Source organism: Peromyscus californicus, unplaced genomic scaffold, assembly GCF_007827085.1.
Source record: "Peromyscus californicus insignis strain IS unplaced genomic scaffold, ASM782708v3 Scaffold_17__1_contigs__length_78620276, whole genome shotgun sequence".
Lineage (NCBI taxonomy): Eukaryota > Metazoa > Chordata > Mammalia > Rodentia > Cricetidae > Peromyscus > Peromyscus californicus.
The window spans coordinates 506,955-528,848 of NW_026294469.1; the positions used below are offsets into that span (position 1 = coordinate 506,955).

A 21,894-nucleotide genomic window follows, 5' to 3' on the forward strand; every position below is an offset into this window, starting at 1 on the left:
AGATAAGCCTCCAAGGGGCTACTCATCTGGAGTTACAGACATCAACAGAAGGATTTTCTGAGAATGACTGGTCCCATGCCCTGGAATGCAAACCACACACAGTTGCAGTGCATAATTATATACAGTAAACTATAATGGATGCACAGTGGGCCTCTATATCAGGTTCCCTTAAAGAACTGGCAGAAACTCGTCATTAGTGTAGCCAGGAACTACCTCTGTTCCTGTCCAGTCAGGTCCCTAGTACCTACACTAGTCTGCAGATGTCTGCTCTTCACATCAGAGGCAGAAGCAAGGGTCGGGGTGTCACATCATGTCCCTGACATTGAGAATCTGTCATCGAGTGGAGGTGAAGAGTATGAACATCAAGAACATTAAACACAGCTTGTATTTGATAAGTAGCATGGGCTCGGATGACAAGTATGGCATAAGAATTTGTATTTATTCAAGTGTACAAAAATTTCTCATTTTTCATCAAAATGGAAACTTAAAGTGAGGGAAACTGTGCATGCTCTCCTCCGAGGAGAGCTACTGGGGCAGTTCCTCTCCAGTTTGTGGAGCAGCATGTTACTGCAGCGTCACAACACTAAATGTCCCCAAGCCAAAAAATTCTAGGTATGTTCTTGAATCAGCAAATGCTGTGTTTTGGATGGGTTATATTATCCAGTGTCAGTAAATAGCCTTTCAGGAACACCCTCCAACATGTTACCTCCACTTCACCAATTTAGAAGGTTTAGATGATCTATTCCTAGCTTTGGCTAAGTGAATTCCAGATGGTGGTGAGTGACTTAATAGAAACAAATGCAATTAAAGTTATTGTACAATACAGTATACTACAACAGTAATTAAGGACATCAGGACTGGGAGTGTGGCTTAGTGGTTGAATTTTTACCTAGCATATCTGAAGTCCGGGTGTGGTGGTATCGTGTTCCCCAAAATATTGTGCACCCTAATAAATTTATCTGGGGTCAGAAAACAGACAGCCACTAGATACAGAGGCTAGAAAATGGTGGCACTCATGCCTTTAATCCTAGCATTCCAGAGACAGAAATCCCTCTGGATCTCTGTGAGTTCAAGGCCACATTGGAAACAGCCAGGCATGGTGACACACGCCTTTAATCCCAAGAAGTGAGTCTTTAATCCCAGGGAGTGATGGCAGAAAGGCAAGATATATAAGGCGTGAAGACCAGGAACTAGAAGCATTTGGCTGGTTAAGCGTTCAGGCTTTCGAGCAGCAGATCAGCTGAGATCCATTGGGATGAGGACACAGAAGCTTCCAGTCTGAGGAAACAAGACCAGCTGAGAAATTGGCCAGGTGAGGTTAGCTGTGGCTTGTTCTGTCTCTCTGATCTTCCAGTGTTCAACCCAATACCTGGCTCAAGTTTGATTTTATTAATAAGAACTTTTAAGATTCCTGCTACACCTTGGGTGGGGGTGACCCCCTGTACTGCCAATAAGTAAATGAGTAAATGAATTGGTTGATGGCATCTGTTTGGTTTCTTCATTCATTGTTTTTTCTGGGTGTTTGTTTTTGAAGGCAAGTGAAGGCAACTGTAGGTGACTTGGGACATGCCTTTTCCATAAATGAATACTGTTGTGTCCAAACTCAGCTCCTCTGAATAGAAACACAAACAGAACGGCACTGTGTAAGGCTTCTAACAGGTAGTACCTGGCTGAGAGGACAGTGAGAGAGGAAATCTACCCTATTGGCCAACCAGGTGTAATAGATATAAAATCTTGGTGTTGAGCTGGGACTTCAGCTCAGTGGTGGAGCACTTGCCCAACACACACAAGGCACACACACACACACACACACACACACAGAGAGAGAGAGAGAGAGAGAGAGAGAGAGAGAGAGAGAGAGAGAGAGAGAGAGAGAGAGAGAGATGACTATGGGCGCATTTCTTTCCTTTCCTCTTTACTCTCTAAAACTGGCTCAAAAATTGCAGGCATCATTTCTAGGTGCCAGTGAGCAAAATATAGATCCTTGGCTTCTTAGGATAAAAGTTACTGATGGAGACTAGGGAGAATGCTCAGTGGATAAAGTGCTTGTTACACAAGATGAGGACCTAAAGTCCAATCTCCAGAACCCTTGTAAAAGCTGCACATCAATGGCATGTGTCTGCACTGAAGGCGCCATGGTGAGGGAGACAGGAAGATCCTGGGGCTTGCTAGCCAAGCAGTACAACCAAGTTGATAAGTGCCAAGTGAGAAGTCTGTCTCAGAAAATGAAACAGGGTGGTGGTGGTGCATGCCTTTAATTCCAGCACTCAGGAGGCAGATGCAGATGGATCTCTGTGAGTTCGAGGCCAGCTTGGCCTACAGAGTGAGTTCCTGGACAGCCAGGGCTACCCAGAGAAACCCTGTCTTGGAAAACCAAACAATAATAAACAGGCAGTTAAGAGTACTTGCTGATCTTCCAAAGGCCTAGAGTTGAGTTCCCAGTGGCTCACACCAGTAACTGTCTCCAGGTTATCCAACACCCTCTTCTAGCCTCTGTGGGCACTGCTTATATGTGGTACACAGACAAGCAGGCACATACATATATACATAAATAAAATATTTAAAGTATTAAAACTGAAGAATGACAGGGAGACACACAACATTGACCTCTGCATGTCCATACCCACACATGTGTACCTATACACATGTGTAACACCAAAAAGTGAATAGATGTATGAATTAATGAATGATAGATTGTTAGCAGCTAGTGGAAATATTCCAGAGTTTCTGTGATCCTGTTTCTCTTTCTTGTTGTCACAGCTCTCCTTTACTCCTATTCTGTCTAGATAATCACAACACTGCTCTCTTCCCAAAGAAACATTTTAGTCTCTACTCTGCAGCCTCTTTCATCTTCTTCTGGACCCATATAGCAGAAGGAGCCCTCCCTAAACAAAGGGCCCCCAGAGCCTGGCTTTCCCAGGAGTGCCTGGATAAACATTTCTCCTAAATGATTTGTGCCCAGCTATGCTGTGCTCCTAGGAAGTAAGCAAGAGTGGAAGGAGGTCTTCCCCCAAGCTCACAGCCACAAAGTTCAACTTGTATGTATTAGTCCTGCAACTAAAACGTAGTGAATGTGTGATCACACAGTAGGTCCAGTGGACCATAGTAAATTAGCACTTGAATTTTATAAGCAATGTCATAGTAACAGTGGTGAGTGGGGTTTTCCCTCCAACTGTAATGTATGGCTTTCACTACGTGGTTGTTTATTGAGTGCTGTCCTCCCCCTCCCGTGTCTGTGTTGGAGGTGACAGATAGCTACAGGACAACCAATGGGTTGTATTTCTACATGCTGGTTGTCTTGACCAGCTTTGTCACTCCAACACAACTGCCTTCCAAATGGAAGGAACATTGCATGGGAGCAAGAGCTGTAAAGTCCAGGCTTAACTTTAGCCCTCGCCTAAGAATAGAAACGTTGGGAATTACTGAGCCCTTCTCTTTCAGTTCCTCTTCAGGGCTGGGCACAGAGTATTGGGGCAGGAGGTTAAAATGTGCTGTCTTTGTATTTGTAAAAAGTATACCACTGGCCCGACATCAGTAGGACTTAAGCTTGAGTCACTTTTCCAACTAGGGTTGGGTGGCTGCGCTTCCCCAGACCAAGTACTCTAGGCCACACCACATTTTAGAAGGTCTGTCCATGATCTGCCAAGCCACGCCCAGCCCTGGGATCTTATTGCCAATGACCCCTCAGAAAAAGTACTTGTTTAGAGGGAGTGTGTGTGTGTGTGTGTGTGTGTGTGTGTGTGTGTGTGTGTGTACATGTACGTGCATGTGGAGGCCAGAATCAGCCTCAGGCGTTGTTAGGCTAGGTTAGAGGGTCCACACGCTCCAGGGATCTACCTCGCCAGCACTGAGATCACAAGCAGACACTATCACAATTCTTTATGTTGGTTCTGAGGACCAAGCTCAGGTCCTCATGCTCGTGTAGCAAGCGCTTTACCAAATGTGCTGCCACCCAGTGCCATTGGAGGGACCCTTTACTACAGGTCAGTTGCACCAGTCTGAGTAGTATGCTGGCAAATGTTTAACGACCAGCTCTCCAGAAAGCAAAAGCTCTGATGTGAGTTGTATGTCCATTTCCAAGGTAGAAACAGGCTCAGTGAGGTCAGTTTCAAGGTATATATGTAAAGTTCGCAACCATGGAGCTGTGAAGACATAAACGGGAGGTTCTCGCCAGTTGGTATCATGTAGTTCTTGCCACACCCCTAAGAAATCTATGGGAGATTGTACATTTAAATTGTATTTCTCTCTGAAGAAAGTCACTTGTGTGTATACAAAAGCGTGTTTTTATTTATTTAATTTTTCAGCACATTTCTGAATTTTAGCTGTGTTAGGAAGGAACTCTTTGGTGTGGAAAATTTAGTAAGTCAAGATGTTCCCAGTTACTTGACATTCAGTTATATTTGGTTGTGTTCCATCTTGTGTTTCTGTTGAGTGACTTTTTGTTTAATTTCAAGTTTCATTCTTTTGTCTTGGAGATCATAGTTGTCTGTCTGTGGAAAGCTTCTTCCCTCTTTCTGCCCTTTGTTCAGCTTTAGTAACAAGTATGTAACTGAACGGACAGCCATCATCTGGGAATCAGAGCTGGACTTTCCCCATTGTTTATTAGCCAACCTTGCCTCACTTAGATATTTTAAGTTGGCTAACTTGTTTCCCATTAAGGTTCTGGACCAAGAAATGTCCAGTGCAGGATAGAATGGACACCAGCTGTAGAGACTATCATTGTCTTGGCTCCTTTTCTCTGAATTCTAAGTGTCCTTTCTCTTGAAGAAAGAAAAAAAACATATTCATAGAAGAATGAGAAATGTCTGTCAGGCTCATTGTTATTTTCATTCACATTGAAGCCCCCCTCCCCTTTCATCAAATACTAATTTTCTTGGTCTACAAAGAAACAAGTGTAAGGCTGGAGAAATGGCTCAGTGGGGAAGAGTATTTGCTGTTCAAGCAAAGACAGGCATGGCTGCCTGTACCAGTAACCCAACACTGTAGGGTGAAGACAGGTGGATTCCAGCAGCTCACTGGCCACCTGAAGCTGAGCTTGAGGATCAGTGAGAAGACCCTGTCTTAAAGGAGTAAGGGGGAGATGGATTGAGGAAGATGCTCAGTGTCTTCCTGTGACCTCCGTGTGCATACACTTTCACACTTATAACACACACACACACACACACACACACACACACACACACACACACACGACAGAAAACAAAGCAAGAGTACATGTGAGGGAGCAGGTTCAAGCTTTGATATGAGTACCTGTACCTACCTACCCATGATCTTCCCACCCAACACTGTTTCTACCACCAACAGCAGACAACCTGTCATTAACTAAGGTTGATCCTGCTCAGTTGTGTGCCCTGTCATCATTTTGTTAGTCCTTCAGCTGCCCAAAGTGACACTTTTTAAAGTACCAACACTAGAAACAAGTGGGGGACCATGGTCTTTCATGTTGCCCTCTCTGCTTGGTCAGGTTGAGCTTTGTTAATGCTGAATGCTGAATGTAGAAAACTAAGTCGCAGGGGGATGTTGCCGTTGACACTGTCTGGAAAAGGTCTCAAGGCCTATTTCACATTCCTTCCCCAACCCCACCACCACTCCCTCCTCCACCACAGAGCCAGCTCCTGGTGAAGCAGCCGAGCTGGGTGGAAAGCTGGTGCACATGGGATGTCTGAATGTTGCCTTTCATACACCTCCCCTAGGATGCCGACACCCTGGCCTACAGTGAAGTCACCCTGTCACTTCTCACCTGGAAGGGCAGGCACAAAGATGGGATAGAAGATTATGAAATCCCTGTACCTGAGAGCTGTTTCCAGTCAATGGGAAGGAGATCAACAGGGAACCATCTTTCTTTCCCTTCGTCCCTGTCTCCACTCCAGTCTTACTCGGTTCAGTAATTAAATCCCCATTCCTGTCAAAGGAGGTGTCCTGAAGATGACATTTAAATCACTTGCGAGACACACGAATGTGATGTGCACAGTGCAGCCTATGGTGAGGGTTCAGGCACAGCTGCGCTGGATGCAAAGTGAGTTAGTAAGGGATTCATTGAGGAGGAGGTTGGCTAGTCAGACGGAAATTATTTGGCAGATGGAAAGGTACTTTAAGAAGAGAAGGGTAAATATCAAAGCTCAGAGATTAAATGAATAGCCCACTGTTGAGGGAGGACACAGGCTTAGGGAATCCAGGCTCTTCCACTCTTATCCCTGGTGCCTGGTACATAGCATGTGCCCTGTTCTTATTTTTTCAAATAGAACTTCTTATATTCTCATCTCATCATAATGACCTTAGTGAGAAATAAGCACAATGACATGGTGGCATTTAGAGTCTGAAAAGCTCTGTGGGGAGTCAGGAAACTTGGACCCTAAAGCCAGCCCCAATAATCATGGAATCTTCTTACACTAGAGAAATAGATACATTAACTTTAGAAGTTATTGGGATTTCTAAACAAGGGATCATGGTGACTTTTATACCCCCCCCCCCCCAATCATTTGACAGTGTATTCCAGCTAGATTTTTGGTTTTTCTTTTTTCAGGAGATTAAGAGACTAGAGACAATTTGTCTTTTAATCACCATTGGTAAGCCCTCTCTTTACCTTTTTACTAACTGTACATGCTTTGTTCTTTCGAGTTTGAACCATTAGCATGTGTTCAGGACTGTAGATAACGGACTCTGGAGGCTGGTCTTTGAGATTCCTATTTCAGGGTAGTATATCTTTAAAAGAAAACATGCTAGAGGCAACTGACTTGATCTGGTTTCTAGGCTAAATTTCCGGGGGGGCCTAGATGCCTCATAGTTTGCCTTGAAATTACAGTTACCTTCTCACCCCAGTCCACCCTGTTCCCAGAACACTACCTCCCTTGGAGGGGGCCTTGTTCTGTATGAGAAGTCAACAAGCCTTCTTGACCATAGACTTTCATAGCAGATCCTGACCTCTCGTGGAACAATGAGCATTGATTTAGGATGGAATCATCTTGCTTGCTGCTCAGGTATGTCGACATAGAAAGAATTACAGCCTGCAGAAGCCTGGGTCGTGTTATAGTTAGTGGAGACTAAATTTTATTGCTCACATCTGAGAAAGCTTCTCTCTCAACACATAAAATGTTCTATGCTGCTTTATTCTGACAGGATGCTTGTCATGCACGTTTAACCTGCCAGCTCCCTGCAATTTAGCTCCTTAGGCATCCTTCTTCCTGCCTTTTTTTTTTTTTCTTTTTTCTTTTCTAGACAAAAATAAGCTTGAAGAATGTGTGAGAGAGCTGTGCCCATGTCCCAGCTCTGTGACATGGTTTGGGGAAACTCAACTTGTTTGCCGATCCAATTTTCTAAAGTATGTAAAGTAAGGGTGGACCTCCTGCTCTGTGGGGTTATCAGAGGAATTGTAAGCAGCAAGGAGGGAGAGTTTGGCCCACATCAGGTCCTCAGAAATAGCAATCATTCTTAGCAGTTCCTGTTTGTGTTTGCACCAGTCATGAACTCTGCACCAAGCAAGAAAATATCTGGCAGCCTCTTTCCAAGTACGTGCATGGTGTATGTCTGTCTTAATTGTGTGGCAGACTCTCAAGGCCCAAACTGGAGCCAAATCACCATGAGTTCTTTTCATGCAAAGATTCAGGGCTTAATCACAGAAGGACACTGCATAGCAGTGCCAGATAATGAAGCTGTCAGGACTGCTGGAATCCATCGTCCATTCACTCTGTGCCGTAGAATGAAACAACGAGGAATGCAGCCAAGAGGGAGGGACCAGCCAGGAGGAGTGTGTGGCAGAGAGATGATGTTTGACCTCTGCAGCCAACAGAGAGTCTTCTGCTCAGAATTGAAAACATTTGTGGACAGCTTATCTGATAAAGGATTCTTATATAAAAAACATAAAGAGAAAAGAATGGTGTTGTTTTGAGACCCTGTACATTCTGGAAGACACTCTATATTCTGAGTGGGACCATTACATCTGGCTTCTGCCTATAGGACTTCTTTACAAAAAGGCAAGGTATAAATTATAAATCTTAAATAATACTTACTCTTAAAAAAATTAAAGCCAAACCAGAACCACTGCCCTTCTTTTTTATATATATGAAAAAAATAGAAAGAAACTATACTATTATTGGTAAATGCATAGGCTATTACAGTAAATTCACAATGAAAGTAAAAAGGTTTACTCATAAAATTATCTTCTAATCTTTATTCTGATATGGATACATTTTCATGAATAGAATTGCTGAGGGTTTGTTTGTACAGAAAGTGACTTCACTGCTACTTCTTGTCCCATTTTTGTGATTCCTCATGTCACTTAGGAAACTTGGCATGCTAAGATGTACAGCACTAGGATTTATATTTAGGATAGTAAATCACTTTGTAATAAAAAGAAATTATACTAACAAAATCCATATTGTGCCACATACTAAGTGGCCTGTGTAATGAGGACAAGTTAATTGTTTATGGGATGAAAGGGTTTGGGTATGTAACCTTTTGTGATTTCATAACATTTGAGTAGCTATCCAGAATGTTAACTCTGTTTTGTTGCTGTAGAAGACAATTATAATTATGTATAAGTTATATTTGACTCATCAGTTTTGCTATTAGAACCAAGTTATTCTCCTAGACTTATGGGAGCATATGTCACCAGGTAACTATGGAAAAACCACATGAAAAGGTCACTTCAAATCTTGGATCAAAACTGTGGTCTTTGAGATTTTGCAGTCTACCAGCTTTGGGATGCTCCTTTTTGGCCACGTGGTCTTAATGATAACACTATCCAGCAATAGACATGTGATGTGATTAAGATGACCCAGAATGTTCCACTATACCCATGGTGCCAACCTCTACCTACTGAGGGAAAGACTCAATCAGTATGTATCCCTCTTAATGAACAAACCCATCTTTGGTGATACACATGGCAGACAATAGTGAAAGGAATGGGGTTTTTTTTCCTTCCCTTCTAAAAAAGATTGGAAAAACAGACTGGATTGGAGCCTGGACCACAACACTTGGGAGGGCTCTTTATGGAGAACCACAGCTGAAAGGAATTCTCTTTACTGATGCATTCCTCTAGCCCTTTGTACTGGCATTCTTGGGGCATGTCAGTTATTCCTGCAACCAGCTAACCACCCCCTGCTCAGTGGCCCCATCCCATCCCATTCTTACATGAAACGTGTTATTAGAAACAGGGCAACAGAGAGAACTTTTGAATGTGGACACTGGAGACCAAATTGTCAGCCTATTCTTAACTTCAGTGGGCTATTCAAGTTCACCAGATTGATTCTGGCTTCATAGAGCCCCAAAGGTTTTTGAATAATAAAAATTTGAACACTGCAAAATGCATTCAAACCATGAGCCAAGAATGGACTAGTGTGGGAGGTAGTTCAAGAGGCTGGCCAATGGGAAAGCGTGGACCCTGAAGGCCCTTTTTTCCTGTGGGCAGCTGCATTTCAAATGTGCTGTTTGGGCCAGGCTTTTCATGAAGCTAGATCACTTGGTGGTAACGGGCAGTGTTGCTCCACTTCCTGAACTGAAATCTCTAATGCACAGTATTCTGTAGATTGGTCCCCCTTGCTCCCCCCACCTCCCCCAGCCCAGTGGGAACAAAGTCCCGAGTTCTCTGCAAAGTAATGCTAAGAAAACAAACACTACAAAGGCTGGTGACAGGGGGATAGCTCTCTCAAATGTTTGGTTTTTTTGTGACTATCTAGGTTCAAGGAGGAAGGGGTCCCCCAGCTCCAGGAGCCAGCAGGGCCTCTTTGTAGTAGGCATCTATGTGTTTAGCCAGATGTCATCCAAAGGGAAGGCAGAGAAGGAAAGATAAAACAGAATTCTTATCAAAAATAAGTCTCCTGAGGGAGAAAAAACAAGCCAAAGAAAGTGTGTCACATGGAAAGGCAGTGCCATCTGATATTGATTAATGCTGATAGTCAGCAGTGAGAAATACACACTGCCAGGAAGTGCCCCTGCTCTTTGGAATGTGGTCCTGTAGCAGCTGTCTGGGAGTGGATCTTTGTGCATCTCACATGCAAAGATCCCCAGTGACAACCCAGTGCTAGCTACAGAGAGGACAGGAGGGACAGACGCCTGTGTAGAGTCATGACATGGGTCTTTTGATCTTGCTTCACCTCACTGGCCTTCATCTTCCTATCAATAACACAGTGACACTTGACCAGATGACCTCTGTACTACCTTCAAGCTCCCAGATTCCATTGTTCATCATACTCTCTGCAACCAAATATCCCAAGGGTCTTCTTTAGAGGGAAAGAAATCATCCTAGATAAGTGTGAAGAGCATTACACACCACAAGCCCCAAACCCAAAGGAATGACACCCTAGCAGTTTCAGGAGCATCTAGTCTTTCTACAGGAGACTGATTCATCTGTGTCAGTCCCCTGTGTTACAGTTGCCACCAAACCAATGTGTTCTTTCTCAACATGGAATGTGATGTGTTTGAAGGTCTACTTATAACTCTTTCTCTCCTGATTTTAATAGCACTTTCACATTTTCTAAATACAAGAGGCTTTATTTTATTTTAAATAATTTTGATTTATTTGTGTGTGCATTTGTGTACGTGTGTGCGTGCGCACGCACATGTGTGCGCACAAGTGCATGTGCATAGGTGGAGGTCAGAGGACAACTGTAGGAGTCACAGTTGGGTCTCTCCTACCACGTGGCCCCTGAGGGGTCAAAGTCAGGTCTGTCTGCAGGTGCCTTTACCTACTGAGCCATCTCAATAACCTGGTTTTACTTAAACCACCAGATTATAGAGACTTTGAGCTAGAATTTGTATATGTTTGTATTAATTTGTTTGTTCATCTTTTAGTTAAGGGTAGGACATTAAAAGTTGTTTTATCTTTTCCTTCTTGGCAAATGTCATGAGGCCAGCAGTATTTTAGTAGAGGGTGAGGCTGGATTCCAGTGGGAATGGAAGACAAAGCTTCCATTGAGGGTAAAGATCTCACACTAAGACAGTCGCAGTGGAAATGGAAAGGATAAGCAGAGCAGAGATGGTGGCTTGAGGAGGCCGACTCAAGTCAGAATCCTGGCTGTGGTGTGTGTAAAATGGCATGTAAGCTGTTACCACTGTGCCTCCTTGAAGCTTGTTCTGTGGAGGATTCCAGATGCTACTCACAGACCTTGGTTCTGTATTAGAAGCCAGTGATCAGGAAGCTAGGTGATAAACAAAGATGGTGGTGAAAATACCCTATAGGAAGATCAGCAGGGACTCACAAATTGAAAAATTAGTAGAAGAGATACATCGTGGGGTTTTTGAGTTTAAACACTGGAGCAGTATGGATAGTAGTACTTAGGTTGGGTGGAGTTGGGGATGTGTTTTGCAGAGTAGTCGCTAGGGTAGCAATGAACGTGAGACACTTAAGTGGCTATTGAATAAATAAGGCAGAGACTGGGGCGATGGCTCAGTGGATAAAAGTAGCTGTTCTACAGGTATGAGGACCGAAGTTTGAATCCCTAGAACCATGTGAAAAACTAAGTGTGGTAATGTGCACCTGAAAGCCAGCATGTTGGGGGTTGAGACAGGCAGAGCCTAAGAGCTTACTAGCTAGCCAGCCTGGCTATATGGCGAACTTCTGGATTACTGAGTTTGCTGTTACAGTTTCATCTAAAAGCCATCAATTGATAGCTTACAGTCATGATCAGCTGCTGAATGAAACTCCTGTCCCTCAAATTGTGGGCCTTAGGTGAAGTATCACCTAGACCTTGATGAATGTGGCTCCTACCTCAAACTCACTGGATTGAAATCTGCATTTTGAAAACGTGATATGGGAAGCCCTTTCAAGTTTGAGAAATTGATCTACTGAGATGTTAGACATTGACACCCTCAAGCCTTTCTCAGATTCCCAAGTCATGAGCCCTTCAAGTGATTATGGTGCCCCACCCCCCGCCAAAGTATGAGAAGCCTGCTGTAAGCTGTGGAAAGGTAGAGCATGTTCCCCCCTCCCTCATGACTATGACACAGAACACTGAAGGAACTGACTGAACCCTGAGGCCTAAGCTTCAGCCATTGTTAACATGCTGTGTTCATCTTCATTTTGTGTTAAACACAGCTGAAGAACTCTTTTCATTGGAGAGAGGCACTGTGTAAAAAACAAACCAAAGGAAAGAAGTTTCAGCTATGGCTTAGTCCTCTTGACTGACCCATCAAAAGTTAAGAGTGCAGTTCTAGATCAGTCTTTATGTGCTGTCACTCCGGGGGGTGGGGGCACTATTAGTACAACACACAGGGAAGTGGGGCCAGCTGAGGAGGACTGTGCAATGTGAATTTCACATTAAAACACCCACAGTCTTGTCTTCTGCATTTCTAATCAGTCAGATGGCAAGTTCCCTCTTCATGGGTTAGTTTCTGGAGTCTCTTGCAGCATGAATGCTGGTTTTTCCACTTAAACTAGACTGTTTCTCAAAGAGTTGAACTGTAAGCAATAAAAATTTACCTCTTCATTAAAATTATTTATGAAAACTTTATTTTTATAAAAAATTTCCTATTTGTTCTATAGTGGTTTTTCAGAATACTGTGGTGACTTAAATAAGGCTTACTATCTGTTGTTGTATATCTGTGATACATAGAATATTTTTATATTGAACATTTGATGATAGAACCATTAGATTCTAGTACGTTACAATCAAGAGTAGATTAGTAAACCAGGAGTTTTTGTAGCGGGTGGTAAAGGAACTAATTTGTAGAATGCTCATTTCTAGGGTGTAAATACTCCCTTTAGGGCTGATTTTATGTTATGTTAATATCATTTAACAGCCAAAATTCAAATTAAACCTTTGAAAAATAAAGAGAACAATTTCACATTTGACTCTCACAAGTAGAAATGAGTCCCAGCACACCACCAAGAGAAGCATCGAGGCATAAGTTTGAGGACTAGCTGTCATTTGAAATAATGTCAGAAACAAGAAGATGTGGGTGTTTTAAGTCTTTTTGAATAATAGAGACGCTTATTAAAACCATAGCTATAAGGCCACCTAAATGGCTCTGCAGGTAAAGGCACTTACTGATAACCTGAGTGCAGTCCTCAGAACCCACATGGCAGGAGGAGAAAACCAACTTCTACAGGTTGTTGACTACTGATCTCCACACACATGAAGTGGCACATGTGTGCCCAATCACATACAAATAAGTAAATCAAAAGTAATTTTAAAAATGGTTGATTATCCATCATCAGAGAGGCTTCTCCCTGCAGCTGATGGGAGCAGATGCAGAGACCCACACCCAAATATAAGGGGGAACTTGGGGCACCCTGCAGAAGAGGATGAGGAAGGATTGTAGGAGCCAGAGAGGTCAAGGACACCAGGAGAACACAACACACAGAATCAACTAAGCAGGGCTCCTAGGGCCTCACAGAGACTGAAGCAGCAATCACAGAGCCTGGATGGTTCTGCATCAGGTCCTTTGCATACATACTGTGGTGGTTCAGCTTGGAGTGTTTGTGGACTCCTAACAGTGGGAGTAGGGGACATCTTTGACTCTTTTGCCTGCTCTTGGGACTCCTTTTCTCCTACTGGGTTACCTCATCCAGCCTTGATATGAGGGTTTGTGCCTAGTCTTATTTAACTTGTTAGGCCATGTTCAGTTGATATCACTGGGAGATCTGCTCTTTTCTGAAGGGAAATGGAGGAGCAGTGGATCCAGGGGAGAGAGGGGGTGGGGAGAGAAAGCTAGGAGGATTGGGTGGAGGAGGGACTGCAGTCAGGATCTGTTGTATGAGAGAAGAATAAATAAAAAGAAAAAAAGAAAAAATGGTTGATTGTCATAGTGGAATATGATTTGAAGTTGTATGTTATTTTAAAATCGTATTGGGTGTAACTATGACAAAATAATATAATATTGGATGGCCTTGTATTGCTGCAGTGGAGAGTTTAATTTTGAAATGTTTTCATGGCATAGGAAGGCATGTGATAAGACTCCTCTTACTTAAGTTATTTAAATCCAAACTCATTGTCCTGTTTAGTGCTGTCAACTTGACAGAACCTGGAGTCATCTTGGAGACAAGTTTCCAGGAATATCTAGTGAGAGGTCATCTCACCTCCAGGCATGCCTGTGAGAGATTATATTGAGTTCATTGGAATGAGAAGACCCATCCTCAGAGTGGATGGCGATTCCCTGGGCAGGGATCCTGGAGTGTGTTAAGAGGAGAAAATTAGCTGAATATGGGCATTCATTGTTTTCTGCTTCCTGACTGGATGCAGTGAGACCAACTGCCTCTGTGACTCCATTGCCATGATGGACTGTAGCCCTGAGCTTCAAGTCAAAGTAAACCTCTTCTTTAACTTTCTTTTTGTCAAGGTATAGACTCACAGCATCGAGAAAAATAACTAAGATGTGAAGATTCAGTTTGAAATGATGTTTTTGTTTACTAGTATTAATTTCTGACTTCTCTTACAGGTATTCAGGAAGGAACACAGTGTACCAAATGTAAAAATAACTGGGCACTGAAGTTTTCAATCATATTATTATACATTTTGTGTGCCTTGCTAACCATCACAGTAGCCATTTTGGGATATAAAGGTAAGCACTCTTTCTATTTTCTTTCCAAATAGCAAAGGGGGTTGAAATTTAAATGCAGAAAAATTGCCTTTGGAAGTATGAAGTACAGTTGATCATAGTATACATAGAGAATTAATTTTAGGCTCTTTGGCCCCTCCAAGGATCTCAAAATCTTTGGATACTATCATCCCTTAGTGCAGGGCTTGCATATAGAGTAGGTATACACCTTCCCATGTATTTTATGTCATTCTAGATGACTTACAATGCCTAATACAAGATAAATGCTGTGTAGATGGTTTCTATACAAATACATTTTTCCCAAGAATTTCCAAATAAGAGGTTTGTTGAATCCAAGGAGCTGGAGCCTGGGAAGGATAATTGAATTATACTCACGATACTCTAGTGTAAAATTCACTAACCTCATAAACTCCATCTTTGTGTCCTGAGAGCTTAGCTGTGGATGGAATAGTTTTGATTCACTTCATAATCATGGTAGCCTTTTATGGGTTGGGAAGATTTTTTTCCCCTCTTTGTTGCTTTTTCCTGGTTTTCGCCAGCCATTCCCTCTTCCTTGGATTTTTTTTTCATCTTATCTATCTCTAAGAGGCTCTGTGGAAGCCTGCAGTCATCACCCAGGAAAACGTTGCTGACAGAGGAGAACAAGAAGCACACAGGCTATGCAGGGCCATGACTCACCCACCAGGGATTGACCAACTGATGAGATTGTTTTTTTCTCTAAAGCACATTTATTTCAGTAAACAAAGCAAAACAGAGCAAAAACAAAAACCTTCCCCTATAGAAATTAAACTTACAGGCAGCAGCACCACCTCCATCTGCTTAATAAAATGTTAGGCATTCCATGTCTGATTAAGGTGGAGGAGATTTTCCTCTGAATCCTCCAGACTTGCTAAACTTGTTCACACACACACACACACACACACACACACACACACACACACACACACGCATGCACACCACTGCCGCCAATCCCCTCTCAGAGACCATGGATAGAAGGTGTCATGAATCAGAAACACAAACTATATAAACCCTTGTATAGAAAGCAGACATAGAAGCGTGCCCTGTCACAATCACATGAGACAGACGTGGTATCTGGTTGTTGAACAGAGGCAGATGAGGGTCACATCTTCCAACCATTGTCTCAACGGTTACCTCAGCTGCTGTCGGACCTCAGAACTGACAGATTAACCAAGCAAAATTACTGAATCTTAACTGTCCTAGTCCGTAACTTGTGGTGCCAGTTTAGGAAAGTGAAAGTCTGAGAGTGACTTCCTTCCCACTGTGAATCCTCCAACCCCCTCCCAGTGGCTTCTGAGGGGGCCAGGCTGAGTACAGTGCATCTGAATGAGAACTGACGTAGGAAACAGTCCAAGTTCATCATGATCATACCTATTTTTTAATACAATTATGAAAGCCCAGTAAGTGTCTGCCACTAAGCATTGTGTTAGCCCTATCCTCAGTGCTACAACCCAGATGTGAATCATCACCTCCTGGAGATTGTGTGATTTTGTAAAGCAATAACCATTGTGCCACTCTGGGATGAGAAAGACGTTGGTCTGGAACCAAGCTACAATATCTCTCTATTCATTCTTCCTTGGTTGCTTACTGTATTTGTTCATCTCTATAGAAAATAAAATGTATCATATAGAGTGCATTGATTGATGAGTTGGGGTGATGAGACTTTAGAAATTTGCCTAGTCATTTTATGACGAATTTATTTCAACTGTAGAGCCCTAAATTTACTCATGAAGGAGCAAACAGACTGTGGTTAAGAAAGGTTATTGAATCATAATGAGCGCTGGGCAGAGGAACAAGGTCAGAACCTAACAGTGTATTTTATTCAAAGTGCCCCCTTCTTTCCTGGACCATGATTTTTCCTACTGGGCTGAAAGATGACCAAAAACAAAAGAATGTCAGGACTCAGTATGGAGTAATAGCATGGAGTAATTTACTGCCTGAAGAGAGAATAGAGGGGGCTAGTGGATACATTTTGTGAATTTTTTTTTTTTTCAAGACAGGGTTTCTCTGTGTAGTTTGGTGCCTGTCCTGGATCTCACTCTGTAGACCAGGATGGCCTCAGACTCACAGAGATCCGCCTAGCTCTGCCTCCCAAGTGCTGGGATTAAAGATGTGTGCCACCACTGCCTGGCTCATTTGGTGAATTTTTCCTCTCCTAGAAAGGCTAATATTTGTGACTTCGGAATTATACAGAAAGCTCAAGAATCCAGCTATCTTCTCCTCACTCCGCCTCCCCACCAAACTGGAATAGCTCTAGCATATCCATGTGCTGGATCACTGGCCTCTGGTCCCTGTACTGTGTTGTACCTAAATGGCTTCCCCTTAGCTCTTACGTCTCCGATACATGTCTCACCTGAAGTCCCTAAATGGAGCCTCCTATTTGTTCCCACAGTGAGCTTTCTTCACTGTAGGCTCTCTTAAACCATACCATTAATGGCTAGTGTGTCTGGCTTATTTGGTTTAACACCCAAAGTACAGAATTCTACTAAAACTGTCTTTTATTTATAAACTCTTCCACTAGTACCTACAACTCAGGGCTTATTTATTAGATAGCCAGGGAAGTTGGCTACATGAGTGGGTGGGTAGATGGAGTGATGGATGGACAGATGGTAGATTGGGGCTGGTTTCTATGAAGACAAAGAAACCTCTGAGCCAATCTCTGTGTAGGGTTGTTGTTCTTCAAAGCACTACCCAAAACCCTAACATTCTGGAGACCAGCTTGGCCTGTTCTGTGGGTGAAGGGAGAAGAGGTCTGGGGAGAAAGATGACATCTTGCCACTCTTTTCCCTCCTTTAGTGCTTCCATTCCTCTGGCTTCTGCTCACAAAAGAAGATAATACAATATCACCAAAGCCAGCCTTAATGAACTCAAAGTTGACATTTTCCAGATCTACTTTCTCTTCACATAATGTGGCTCCTCTCTCTCACTGATAAGATTCTGGTGACCCCAGAGGCAGAAAGATAAGCCCCAGTCCTACCTTCTCAGACACCCCTTTGATGGCTAGAAAAGCACATCTCCACTAAATAAAAGAAAAAATATGCAGTAAGAGTAGTCAGACATGTCTCTCTTAAGACATGAAAGGAAACGAAACTCCCTTATCAGGACTGGCAAAGGCTGTGTCTGCACTGTTTTCCTCAAAATTGTTCTTCGGTTCTCCTTTTATGTTACTTCCATAGCTACGTGTTATAATCTATTGAAGTTTCATCTAGAGAATTTGCTGAGCAAGCTGAAAGATTGCCTAGTCACTCAGATATGGTCTGTACAGTGGCTGGGACCATGAAACACGCTGGTCATGTTGCGGAAACATGTTTTTGAACAGTTGCAACTTGATACATCCTCTACCCTAGACTCTTTATTATTATTCATGAGCCTCCATGAAAGGCACCCTCCCCACACCCCTCTCTCTTTGGTTTTTCAAGACAAGGTTTCTCTGTGTAACAGCTCTGGCTGTCTCAGACCAGGCTGGCCTCAGACTCACAGAGATCTGAGTGCCTCTGCCTCCCGAGTGCTAGGATTAAATCATCTCTTAAACTTTTCAGTTAGTCATGTTCCTTCTAGAACATTCCCTTAGCATGAAAATACTATCCCATTGCCCTGCCCAGCAGGCTCTTCTTAAGATACTTAGAATGAAGAAAGGCACAAATCTGAATCAGCAAGTCTCCATTCCCTCAGAGTTCTTGGCCTTGGTTTGTCTGACACGTGGCTATTAAACTTTGCCAGCATAGAGAGGACAACGGGGGATGGACAAACACTTCAAACCACACTGCCGTGCCCCTTAGAAATCGGGGTGCTGCCCTCCGGACTTTGTGTTTCTCAGTAATGAATCCTGAGGTAGTGTGTAGAAATGTCTTTGATGAGTTCCAAGGCTGTGTAAGTGCTGACACTAGAATTCCTAGGCATTTTCTAGCCACAGGTGGGAGCTCTGTGCTCTTTTCTTATTCCTGGCCCTCCAAAAGGGGCCGTGACCTGACTCTTTATCTTTAATATTTAGCACCATGACAGATGCATAATAAACATCTGTTGACAATAACTTTAAAGAAAATAGAATGAAGCCATGATTGCTTCCCTCTTTAGGGGTTTTCCTTAATTAGAGGAAATCAGACTGAATGAGAAAAATATTAAAGAAAAATCTGTGTGGAGTTGAAGAAGACATAAGGATTTTAGAGTTCCATCTCCTAGCCTAAAGTCTCATTTAGTCTTATTTAGCTGTGTGATTCTGGGATGTTCTTGAATATCTCTAAAACTCAATTTCCTCAAATGTAAAATAAGAATAATAGGAACTAACTACAGTGATGGTACAGTATATATAGCACAAACTAGGAATTTTTCTTAGTACTTCATATCATAAAAACAAAGAGGCTAATGTTATTGTCGTTCAAAGATTCAGTTGATGTGTTCCAGACTCAAGTGAGAGAGAAAGCTTAGTATCCTGTGGTAGACCTTAGGAAATGAGTGGAAACAAGACAGGCAAGAAGGCTGGTGTCCAGGCAAAGAGATGTACCAAAGTGCAGAGGTATTCCCATCCAACTGCTCCTAGGGGAATGTGCTGAGTGCTTGCAGAGTGGTGGGTCTTCAGGCATGTTAACTGAAACCCCACTGATTAAAATTAAAATTCCACACAGAAGACAGTTCCCAGTTGAGGGGTCCCATGGAAGCTGGGATGCTAGTAACCCTCCGTGATGCGTCTTTGTTTTCATTGTAGAATGCTCTGTGTAGACTTGGAATCTCTAGGACGAGACAAGAAGCTCAGCCATTATGCTTCTGGTTGAAAATTTGTGCTGTAAATTAGGGGGAAAGCAGAGGAGATGTTGTGTGCTAGTGCAGTGTTAGTTCTGGATTCCTGTCAGCCTGGGGTTTTTATACACACATGCTGCCAGCGTTGCAGCCCTACAGTTGACAGCTTTATACCAGGGTGCTATTTTTAAACACAGACACACACACATAGGGATGATTCATTAACACTTGTGGGCAGGACACATCATTTTCTTTCCTCACAGAAAGCAAAACTAACAGTTGCTTTGTTATTATTCTTCTTTTAAGTGAAAGTATTATTCCCTTATTCTAAGTATACTTGAATTATCTGTCCCCACAGTTCTGTATTTTTATAAACTGAAATGGAAGAAAGATTAAGGAGGGTGGAACGACTGGCCTGTCAGCATATTTCGGATTTCTTTGGCTCCAGGAAAGAGGCAGGACTTGAGATCCTGTGTGTGGTTTGAGGAAGAATGAGGCATATGTTTTCATCTGAGAGTCAAAACTGAGTCTAAGCTTGTAAACATTTTTTTTAATTTAGCTTTGATAAAATGTATTTTGTCCTACCAAAGTTCCAAGGATTCAGAAGCACTTATGCCTATCACACAACCCCAAGGTCCCAAATTAGAACTGGACCTCTGTGTCCACATAGTAGTTTTTGTTTTTGTTTAAATTATGTGTATATATGTGGGGGTGGGTGGATATGTGCATGTTTGTGCAGTTCCCATGGAGACCAGAAGACGGTGTCAGATCTCCTGGAGCTGGAGTTACAGGCAGTTGTGTGTCACTTAACATGGGTGCTGGGATCTGAATTCTGGTCCTCTGCAGGAGTACTCAGTCCTAACCACTGAGCCATCTCTCTAGCTCTTGTGTGGCAATTTTAGAAATAATAATTCAACAAAATGTCATACTGAGCCAATGCTGAGGCCTCCCTGGTTAGTTGATTTGTATGTTGGTCTCTATAATCTAACTCAGCTAAATTTCCTAGACCTTAGCAAATTCTTGCTTATGTAAATAAATGGCACAGTAACTATTAAGTACTACATGCTGAGCTAAGAGCTGGAGATATAGCTGCAGATGGTCCTCAACTTACCATAGTTTGTCAGTGTTATAATCGTGTGAGGCAATACACACTCAGTAGAAACCATGCTAGTGATGTGTGTTATGCTGGGCAGTGGCTGGAGCCACAGCTCTGCCACTCATGAATATGCCACTCATGAATATACCATTCAACTAAGGTGTTTTGGATATCTTCAACTTATAGTGGGTTTATCAGACATAATTCTGTAATAACAAGGACCTGTCAACAATCTTAGTAAACAGTGTATGAGTCCTGAAGTAAGGAATGGACCAGAGAAGTCCATAAGGTGCTGCTCAGCAGCAGTTTCCCAAAGAGCTAGCAAGACTAAGTTTAAAAAAGAGACTCGGTTAAAAAAACAAAAAACAAAAACAAAAAACGGGAGAATACTGTAGGTGGAAGAAGAGCTCAAATGTGACACCTCACCCAGCTAAGTCAGTTCTTTGTCAGTGGAGTTCCCACAAGCAAGGAACATTAGGGAGGCTTAGAAGTCATAGAATTTTTTGAATAATTATAGTGTTGCGTGTCTCCATATTTAGAAATTAACAGAAGTGTTACAATGGGGGATTCAGTGTATGACAGAGCACATCAAAAATTTAGAAATTAGTTCAAACACTTTCTTAAGCTTCCAAAGAACAGTTACAGATATGTGATCTTTCCACCAATAAGTTATATCACTGGGTTTTGGGCTAGTTATTTTTCTAAAGAACAGCCTGTCTTAGTTAGGGTTTCTATTGCTGTCAAGACACCATGACCACGGCAACTCTATAAAGGAAGACATTTAATTGGGTAGCTTATAGTTTCAGAGGTTCAGTCCATTATGTTCATGGTAGAACATGGCAGCATGTAGGCAGACATGGTGCTGGAGAAGGAGTTGAGAATTAACACATCTTGATCTGTAGACAACAGGAAGTGAACTGAAACACTGGTCGTGGCTTGAGCACAGAACTCAAAGCCCACCCCCACAGTTACATACTTCCCCAACAAGGCCACACCCATTCCAACAAAGCCATTCCTCCTAATAGTGCCACTCCCTATGAGCTTATGGGGGCCATTTATTCAAACCACCACACAGTCTCCTCCATATTTGATCTCAGCTTTTTATTTCAAATCTGCTTTCTTCTATAATGAAATTATCTTGTCTTAGAACTGAAAAAAACAAACATAAGCAGATAAGTCAACTAATGTGTTCTTTTTCCAAATCTTAGTTGTAGAGAAAATGGACAATGTTACAGGTGGCATGGAAACATCCCGCCAGACTTACAACGACAAGCTCACTGCAGTGGAACGTGACCTGAAAAAATTAGGTAAACTGCAGCAAGAGAGAGCCATTGAGAGGAGGGGGTCCTCTGTATGAGTGGTGACAGTTTTTCAGAATGGTAATGCATTTACAGTTTTTATTGCTGCGTGCTGTGTCTTTCCTTGACATTTAATTCTAATATTTCCATTTTTAAAGGTAAGGACTCCCATCTTGAAAATTTTATGCATCATATAAAATCTGCACCCCAATCTTGACTGAAAAGAACCATTAAGTAGCCCCTACCAAAGGCTCT

The 21,894-nt window shown here is 42.5% G+C and overlaps 1 protein-coding gene and 1 long non-coding RNA gene across 2 annotated transcripts in view; one reads left to right on the plus strand and one right to left on the minus strand.

The window, feature by feature from the left end:
* Positions 1 to 21,894, plus strand: part of Colec12 (collectin subfamily member 12) — a 174,060-nt gene that overhangs the window by 130,742 nt on the left and 21,424 nt on the right. The window contains exons 3-4 of the mRNA XM_052741502.1: positions 14,374 to 14,496; positions 21,550 to 21,648. Coding sequence (XP_052597462.1) covers positions 14,374 to 14,496; positions 21,550 to 21,648 — 222 coding nt within the window. The remainder of the gene's footprint in view (positions 1 to 14,373; positions 14,497 to 21,549; positions 21,649 to 21,894) is intronic.
* The window catches only part of LOC128112518 (uncharacterized), a 39,074-nt gene that overhangs the window by 6,794 nt on the left and 10,386 nt on the right, over positions 1 to 21,894 (minus strand). The gene's annotated exons all lie outside the window — the stretch shown is intronic.